General features: G+C 37.7%; 2 protein-coding genes across 2 annotated transcripts in view; both read left to right on the forward strand.

The window, feature by feature from the left end:
* The window catches only part of LOC107573725 (golgin subfamily A member 4-like), a 50,077-nt gene extending 44,580 nt beyond the window's left edge, over positions 1–5,497 (forward strand). The window contains exons 21-22 of the mRNA XM_016260167.1: positions 1,714–1,800; positions 4,783–5,497. Of these exons, the coding sequence (XP_016115653.1) occupies positions 1,714–1,800; positions 4,783–4,797 (102 nt within the window). The 3' untranslated portion in view covers positions 4,798–5,497. The remainder of the gene's footprint in view (positions 1–1,713; positions 1,801–4,782) is intronic.
* Positions 5,498–6,839: 1,342 nt separating this feature from the next.
* The window catches only part of LOC107573726 (integrin alpha-9-like), a 42,834-nt gene continuing 39,891 nt past the window's right edge, over positions 6,840–9,782 (forward strand). Inside the window, exons 1-2 of the mRNA XM_016260168.1 lie at positions 6,840–7,245; positions 9,114–9,241. Of these exons, the coding sequence (XP_016115654.1) occupies positions 7,034–7,245; positions 9,114–9,241 (340 nt within the window). The 5' untranslated portion in view covers positions 6,840–7,033. The remainder of the gene's footprint in view (positions 7,246–9,113; positions 9,242–9,782) is intronic.

The following is a 9,782-nucleotide window of genomic DNA, read 5'->3' on the forward strand; positions in this document are numbered from 1 at the left end:
GAAATCTTCCAACTGAACCATAGCTAAGGTTTAACCAAAAAAAGTCGCTAGGTTTGTCAGTATGAATATTCTATGGGAAAAAAAACGCTAAAAGGGTCTGAAAGTTGCCAAATCCAGTGCTAAAGTCGCGCTCGTGTGTGAGAGAGACGCGGGAGCTGATGGCAGCGGGCGCTGGATATTTGTGGAGGTCAGTGTGGATATTGTGTCTGAGTTCTTCTGTGTCATCATGTTCTATTAGTTCTACAGCTTCAGTTTCTGAACTTTCACGCTTAGTAACACATGCAGCTGTTCCCTCACCACAGTGCAACAGTGAAAAGGGACCCCTTTCAAACAGTGTCGCGTTCCCAACGTTGTTTTAATGACATGCACCGGTATTGCGGTATTTTAAAAATTCATATCATAACAAAAATAAACACCGGTATTCGGTATGAACCGGTATACCGCCCAGCACTACTTCACTCCTTCATGTTGTTTTACTATTAAACTGTTAACACCAACCTATGATATGAGACTTGTTTAGTTAAATAAAGACCTGATAGGAGAAGTAAAATTATGTAATCATTTTAAAGGGACAGTTCACCTAAAAATAAAAATCATCATCTGTCATCATTTACAGTCTCTGGTCCCCACTGACTTCCATAGTATTTTTTCCATACTATAGAAGTCAGTTAGGACCATCTACAGTTTGGTTTTGGTTATACTCTTCAAAATATCTTCCTACAAATTAAGGGTGAATAAACGATGAGAAACATTTCATTTTTGGGTGAACTATTCCTTTAAGTTGTCATTTCTTGTTCTTAAAGGGGTCATAGGATGCTACATGCACTTTTACAAGTTGTTTAAACTGAAATGTGTGTTGGCAGTGTGTGTACACAACCACCCTAAAATGATAAAAATCCACCCAGTGGTTTTTTGTTAATCTACTAAAATCTTTACCCCTTTCTTAAATCGAGTCAAATCGAACTGTGTGACGTCACACAGACAGGCCCCTCCCACGATAGTTTGATTGACAGCAGTGTTTCAGCACAGACTGGACTGGCGTCTTACCTTAGCTCCGCCCTGAGTGAGCCGTCATCAGTCTGCCAGTGTTTCACCGCCGGAGCAGATGTACACAAGAATGACTCCTAAGCGATTGAGGTGTTCTGTTGTTGGATGTAATAATGAACATAGCAGTCGTCATTTACTCCCGACATCTGAGCCGCTGAACTCGCAGTGGATTACATTGTTTCTGAAGGGAATGCGCCCCCGATCTACATAAATGCGTCTATGTTCACGCGAATCATTCGTGATCCAGCTTCACCTACAGAAGAAGTGAGTGTAAGGGTTTGTAATGAATCTTTGCAAATCGCCTTTCCTAATAATGTGCTAATTAGCAAGTTTCACGATGAATGCGGCTAAAGTAAACAGTCCCTCAGAGAGCGGCTCGGAAGAGAGGGGCGGGGTCAGCAGAGCTCATTAACATTTAAAGGAAAATGCTACCAAACTACGTGCTCTGAAAAGAGCTGTTTTTGACAGGGTAAAAAGGTGTTTTTACACTACCATTGAGAAATTTTAACCAAACTATGTTACAGACTTTTCATTAAGATCCTAAAGAATCATATCAACTTGTGGAAAATGGGCATCCTATGACCCCTTTAAATAAAATACTGTAACATTTAATGCAGAATTTCAGCTTCATCTCATTTTTTTTTCTATTGCATCTTGTTTCTTCAGACAATGGCCAAAGTTATAACATCCATGCTGAAGTTTCCTCCGGACCAGGCGCAGAAGGTTCTGGAGCGTGAGGATTCCCGTGTGATGGTGAGCGTTTCTTTAGTGTGCAGAAGCAGCTGTGAGTTTAAGCATATCCTTCAAAGACTCTCTGGAACTCTCCATATGTTAACAAACTGACTCAAGCAGGCGTCCCAGATGTAAGCACTGATGCTCAGCCTGAAGTTCATGTGCAGAGAGGGAGCCGATCAGATGCTAAATGAAGCACATATGTGTTTCTTATCGAATATTTTATGGTTAGTCATCGGATTTCTGCGGTGTGGTCACTGTTTCCTTTCCAATGCTCCATTAAATTGATATAGTATTATTATATCAGGAAACTGAATTCCTGACATTTATTTAAATTTCTCCAGTTGTTTATTTGCTTCTTGTGAAATTGCTTGCTCAGGAAATCACACTTCTGTAACTATTTTGATAGCCAATAACCTTTCATTTACACTACCATTTAGATTTTTAAAAAAAAGTTTTTGAAAGAAGTCTCTTCTGCTCACCAAAAATGTATTTATTTGATCAAAAATACAGTAAAAACTCAAATATTCTGAAATATTATTACAATTTAAAATAACGGTTTTCTATTTGAATTTTTTTTTAAATGTCTTTTATCTCTGTGATCAAAGCGGGATCATTACTCCAGTCTTCAGTATCACATGATCCTTCAGAAATCATTCCAATATGCTGATTTGCTGCTCAAGAAACATTTATTATTATCAGTGTTGACAACAGTACTGCTTCATATTATTGTGGAAACTGGTACATTTTATTTTCAAGATTCTTTAATGAATATAAAATGTTCAAAAGCTCAAAATAGAAATATTTTGTAACGTACTTTACTGCCATGTTTGACCAATTTAGTGCATCCTTGCTGAATAAAAGTATTAATTTCTTTCAAATGGTACTGTACATCACAGCCTTGAACCATGATTTTCTACTTGCTTATTTGAATTATTTTTATTTTTTAAATATGTGTATCTTAATCTCCTTAGCAACAATATAGCAACACCCAAGCAACGGAACATTTTCTTAAAAAAATGTGTATGTACACTGAACAAAATTATAAACGCAACACTTTTGTTTTTGCCCCCATTTTTCATGAGCTGAACTCAAAGATCTAAGACTTTTTCTATGTACACAAAAGGCCTATTTCTCTCAAATATTGTTCACAAATCTGTCTAAATCTGTGTTAGTGAGCACTTCTCCTTTGCCGAGATAATCCATCCACCTCACAGGTGTGGCATATCAAGATGCTGATTAGACAGTATGGGGGGTCCGAAAACCAGTCAGTATCTGGTGTGACCACCATTTGCCTCACGCAGTGCAACACATCTCCTTCTCATGTTTATCAGGTTGTTGATTGTGGCCTGTGGAATCTTTGTCCACTCCTCTTCAATGGCTGTGCGAAGTTGCTGGACATTGGCAGGAACTGGAATACGCTGTCGTATACGCCGATCCAGAGCATCCCAAACATGCTCAATGGGTGACATGTCCGGTGAGTACGCTGGCCATGCAAGAACTGGGATGTTTTCAGCTTCCAGGAATTGTGTACAGATCCTTGCAACATGGGGCCATGCATTATCATGCTGCAACATGAGGTGATGGTCGTGGATGAATGGCACAACAATGGGCATCAGGACTGTTGCAGCTTGCGCAAAACGAAAACAAAGTTACACTAGCGGTGCACCAGCTTAAAATGACGTGCTTATCAGAGGCACGGAGGTTAATACATGTATTAGATGAACTGTAACAGAGGAACCAAACAGCGAAGCTTTATTTCCACTAGAGAAATGCCTGTTGATAGTGTGGCATTTAAATATTGCTGTAAAAAAACTGCTGCTAAAGAGCGAATACATAAGGGATAATGCACGGCTTGCTGTACATTGAACGATTTTAATGCACGACGTGAATGCAAGTACCACGCGACGATCTTGGAGGTGAAGATGCTGGATGTGGAGGTCCTGGGCTGGTGTGGTTACACGTGGCCTGCGGTTGTGAGGCCGGTGGTATGTACTGCCAAATTCTCTGAAACGCCTTTGGAGACGACTTATGGTAGAGAAATTAACATTCAATTAATGTTAATTGTCAACAGCTCTGGTGGACATTCCTGCAGTCAGCATGCCAATTGCACGCTCCCTCAAAACTTGCGACATCTGTGGCATTGTGCTGTGTGATAAAACTGCACATTTTAGAGTGGCCTTTTATTGTGGCCAGCCTAAGGCACACCTGAGCAATAATCATGCTGTCTAATCAGCATCTTGATATGCCACACCTGTGAGGTGGATGGATCATCTCGGCAAAGGAGAAGTGCTCACTAACACAGATTTAGACAGATTTGTGAACAATATTTGAGAGAAATAGGCCTTTTGTGTACATAGAAAAAGTCTTAGATCTTTGAGTTCAGCTCATGAAAAATGGGGGCAAAAACAAAAGTGTTGCGTTTATAATTTTGTTAAGTATAGCTAACGAGTTTTCAGATATGTGACCCTGGAGCACAAAAGCAGTGTTAAGTCGCTGGGGTATATTTGTAGCAATAGCCAACAATACATTGTATGGGTCAAAGTTATTGGTTTTTCTTTTATGCCAAAAATCATTAGGATATTAAGTAAAGATCATGTTCCATGAAGATATTTTGTAAATGTCCTACCGTAAATATATTAAAACTTAATTTTTGATTAGTAATATGCATTGCTAAGAACTTCATTTGGACAAATTTAAAGGCGATTTTCTCAGTATTTAGATTTTTTTGCACCCTCAGATTCCAGATTTTCAAATAGTTGGATCTCTACCAAATATTGTTCTATCCTAACAAACCATACATCAATGGAAAGATTATTTATTCAGCTTTCGGATGATGTATAAATCTCAATTTCGAAAAAAATTGACCCTTATGACTGGTTTTGTTGTCTAGGGTCACATATTTGTTCAGATGACGTCATGTGAAATGCAGTCGCTGCTGGTGATTTTAATGCATGTGCCTGCAGTAACTGAGCTTCTGTTCCCCATCTGTGTGTTTTACAGCCTTGGCTCCGGTAAGGTGGAACCAGAACCGTGCCTGAGCGAACAACTGTTGCTGCTGAGAGATGCTACTGACATGAAAGAGCCTGCTCTACTTATCTGTGTGTGTGTGTGAGTGTGTGTGTGTGTGTGTGTGTGTGTGTGAGTGAGTGTGAGCAAAGTGTGTGTGTGTGTACGGTTACTGGTACAAGGGAACTTGGTTAGGTTAAGAAATTGAAAGAAAATGTAAAGAATATTCTTACATTTGTAGCTTGCCAGAAATAATTTATGACATGGATTTTTTTTGCTTTCTCTTTTTCATTTTTTAGGGTAGATGGTTCTTTTTTTTTTTTAAAGCTGCATTTGTATGATTTGAAGACTTGTGTAATAAGTTTGACTGTAAGTTTCAGTTTGGTTGATTCTCTCTATTTGTCCTGAATTATTTAAGTTGTATTCCTATTTTTCTCTGTTTTAAGGTAAGATGAAATTACCCTTTAACTATCTGCACAGCACATGTAAGATATAAAGACACAGGCACATAGTATGCTGATTGTTTACTATGTTTTTGTTTGCTTTTGTAACTTAATACTGTATGTTCGGGGAAACTGACTAATTAGAACCATGCTTCATATTGTAAATAATCATTGTTGGGAAAAAAAGGCTATAAATCTCTGTCATAGGGCACTTTGAGGCGGTTAATACATTTTAAGACAACTAATAAAGTTTTATTTACACTACATTGAAATCCTCTTCTCTCTGCATGCAGAAGCTCTTGTAACACATATTTGCACTTATATATTGTTGCTCTTTTGTTGGTTTTGATTGCTTCTATTGTCCTCATTTGTAAGTCGCTTTGGATAAAAGCGTCCGCTAAATGACTAAATAAATAAGTAACACTGCTGTATGTTGCAGTTGTCAGGTAAGACTGGTTAAGCATCAACCTAATTCTCACTATAATATAGTCACTGTTGGCCAAATAATGTGCAATATTGTGGTACAGAATGATTACCACAGTCATCTACCATGATTTTATATGGACCTCCAAAAAACAAAAGCATCAAACATTCACTTTTTATTTTTGTTTTTTTAGTGTCAGCCAGTGTTGGGCAGTAACTAGTAACTCGTTAAAGTAATATAACTTTTTGCAGTAACTAGTAGTGTAACTTATTACTAATAAGATTTCAGTATTATCATTAGCTATGCCATTACAACTTCCATGAGGCGTGAAGGACAATTAATGTAACTAGTAGTGTAACGAATTACCGTTGCCAGAAAGTAATAAGTAAAGTAATAATATTACTTTTGAGAAGGAGCAACGAGTAATACATTTTTAAAAAATGTAATAACGAGCCCTACACCTGAGAATGAGCAAATTTGCATGAAAGAATAAAAATAACATTTTATATATATATATATATACTGTATATAATGTATGTGTTTGTGTGTACTGGTTTGGGTGGTTTATGGGGACACAAATTTGTATAATGTTATGGGTATGAAAGCGGTATTACAATGTGAAGGTGGTTTATGAGGACACTGAATAGGCTTAAAAAAAACATACCGTTTTTTTTTTTTTTTAATCTAAAACTGCACAAAGTTTTTGTAAGTGTAGGGTGATAGAAAATAGTTTGTGCAGTATAAAAATCATTACATCTATGGATTCCCCGTAAACCAACAGTACCAACAGTGTGTGTGTATGCATTTTTATTTATATGTAAATATATTTATATGGATGAATACACACATAAATATTTAGATTAATACACAAAAGAATATATATCGTCAAAAAAAACACCTTTTATTTTTTTCAGATATGCTCTTAAGAATCAAAATGTGTTATAATATCACCAATCATAAAAAAAACAAAACAAGGATCTCCTTTTTAAATAGACAAGGATATATACTCTTTAACAACAGTATGCAAAACTTGCTTGTGAGCATAATGTGCTCCAGTAATGAGCTGCAGTACTGCGCGCTGTCGGTAGGTGTCGCCAGTGGACGCGGCGCGGCGCTGCTGTAACGTGAAATGTGATGCTCAGCGCGAGCGCGGCTCTTTAATGCCAAGAGAAACTCCAGAGACGCAACAGACTGAGCAGCAGAAGAGAAGAGCCATGCAATGAGAGCGCTACCCTGACCCAAACCTCCGATTCACAAACTCAAACCCCGTGTTTGCATGCGTTTGACTCCCAACTTTAAGAAAAGGACGTGGTGTCGTTGTATAAATGTATTTTTTTCCATTAATAGTGGAACTCTATAGACAGATTTAATAGCTTTTATGAAGTTCTCATCAGCACTGAGGATGCGCGACAGAATGACGGGACTTTCTCCGCGGAAACGACGCGCTTTGGATGTGTTTGTGTGTTTGTGTTTGGTTTCTTTGGCTTATTCCTTCAACATTGACTTGCAACATACCTTGGTGTTCCGAGGACCAGATGCGACGTTTTTTGGATACTCAGTCCTGGAGCACGTCCATGACAACACACGCTGGTGAGTACATAACTGGAGGCAGAATTAATACATTTATGCGTGTTTAAATGGTGAAAATTAGTATTCGAACTGTACCGTGCTTTTAAAGGCGGTCTGCGTCTTCAATGGAACTTCTCTCTGTTCGTCTCACGCAACTCCAATTTATTCTGTGGCCCCTGGTGCAGTAAGCCACCGCTCAACTGTCTTACGACTTTATAAAAATCAAAACGAAAGTTTTATGATATATAAATCGATAATGACCAATCAGTGCATCGCCTGAGTTTTGCCGCTACCTTCGCGCTCGAGCGGTCTTCGGTTGCCAAGGTTACCTCCTCAGGTAAACCTCACCTTTCTCGAGCATCAGGTGGTCACTGAAATCTTCTTAATGATATGTGAATAATTAAAGCAGTGGTCTAACTGTAAGCTATACTTTAAAAACCTCTAGCCGTCTGTTGAAACAGCGTTAAATGTCATCGCGTTGGTGCCGCTTGCGGGTAACGCATTACAAGTAACGCGCGTTACGTATTCTTCTTCTGCATTTTACTGTACGGACGTAACTTTACTTTCCTTCAGCCTGAGGCTTATTCATTTCACTTTTGGTGTGAAAAGGCTTTTATATATTTGCCAAAAATAGAACTTTTTTATTTTAAAAAATGTCTTTGATGATCCAGTTCAACCGTACTAATAATCAAAAGTTACTCTAGAGTCAAACATTTGTTGCTGAAGTGTTGAAATTTCTTCTTCTGCATTTTACTGTACGGACGTAACTTTACTTTCCTTCAGCCTGAGGCTTATTCATTTCACTTTTGGTGTGAAAAGGCTTTTATATATTTGCCAAAAATAGAACTTTTTTATTTTAAAAACAAACAAGCAAGCCCTGTCCAGATTTAAAAAGTAACGTAACGCATTACTTTCCGTAAAAAGTAACTAAGTAACGTAATTAGTTACTTTTTTATGGAGTAACGCAATATTGTAACGCATTACTTTTAAAAGTAACTTTCCCCAACACTGCCGCTAGCACAGCACGTCAAATGTAAAATATCTTAAACGCTTTTTAAACAGTTTTGTATTAAATAAAACTGTAATGAAGTTACTATGGTTACCTCAGGTGAACGCTAACGTCGGATCAGCGCTAGGAAAAACATGAATTATTTACGTTTTCTGTGTGAATTGTCTTGTTAATTGTGATTTATCTTTGTGTTGGATTGTCACAGTGGCTCCAAAAAGCCATTCGGACAATTTAATCATAGTTAAAATGTATATTATTGCGTTAGATGATAAAATATCAAACCAAGTTGCATTTATTTTGGAACTATTTAATCTATTAGAAGTCCGTTTCAAACCAGGCTGAGCAAAAATGAACAAGAATATGGAGTTAATTCTGGGAAAAGATCCTTCTGCATTTGGACAGTGACATTTGGTTTGATGTTTTGTTGTCTAATCTAATGCGGTGTAGGCTATTATGCATATGCAATTCTTTAGCATTGCTCAGCTCAGGCTACTTTTGTAACTCAACTCTTGCCATTACATTTCAGACATGCAACTTTAAAAAAAATCTCTTGTGACTGTACAGATGTTAAGACTTTCTTTCAAGGGCTGTCCTACAGTTTAAAGGGAAACACTGGCCAGCGCCCAAATCATTGCCTTTGCTTCAGTGGAGATGATGTAGTTCTTGTAGAGCCAAACCATGACAGTATGACAAGGCAGAACCACCTCCAGGGCTAATTCACTTATTAGACAGCCATGACACTTACAGACAAAACACAGACCAATGAAAAATTTTCCATTTTGTAATGAGCAAAAGCTGTCTGTTCCAGGTAACCTATAGTCTGAGGTCAGAAGTTGTGTTGTGATGTACAGTGACCGTGTGTTTCTCCTGATGTCTGTAGGATTGTGGTCGGGGCTCCCAGAGCAAACTCATCATTCAGCAGTTCAGTTCAGTCACCCGGAGCTGTATACAAGTGCCGGATCCGCAACAACCCAGAGCAACGCTGCACTGAGATGGACCTCGGCAGAGGTGTGTATCTCACAAATATCCAGAGTACATAGCAGATCTTACTTTACCCTCATACATATAGTTAGGGCTGGACAATAATTCAATATCAATATGTATCGCGATATAATTTTTTTCAATAACGGTGATATGATTTTTAAACACATTTCCGATATTTCGATATACATTACTAGTGTTTCCCATACATTGATTTATTTGTGGCGTTTGACTTCGTTGAATAAACATGAGCACTGCACGTTTCAAAATCATAACACGGCGTGGGTGTTTTATATGAATGCATCTCTGATTTTTTTTTTTCTGCAGAAACTCAGAGCATCTTTCATACCCTTTATACTGGCTAAAGCACATTTGTTTCAATCTATAAGAATAATCAGCCTACACTACCAGTCAAAGTTTTTGGACAGTAAGATTTTTAATTTTTTTTTATTTTTTTTTTAGAATTCTCTTCTGTTCACCAAGCCTGCATTTATTTGATCCAAAGTACAGCAAAACCAGTAAAATGTTGAAATATTTTTACTATTTAAAATTGCTTTCTATTTGAATA

The sequence above is a fragment of the Sinocyclocheilus grahami genome, unplaced genomic scaffold (assembly GCF_001515645.1).
Source record: "Sinocyclocheilus grahami isolate Dianchi unplaced genomic scaffold, SAMN03320097.WGS_v1.1 scaffold2017.1, whole genome shotgun sequence".
NCBI lineage: Eukaryota > Metazoa > Chordata > Actinopteri > Cypriniformes > Cyprinidae > Sinocyclocheilus > Sinocyclocheilus grahami.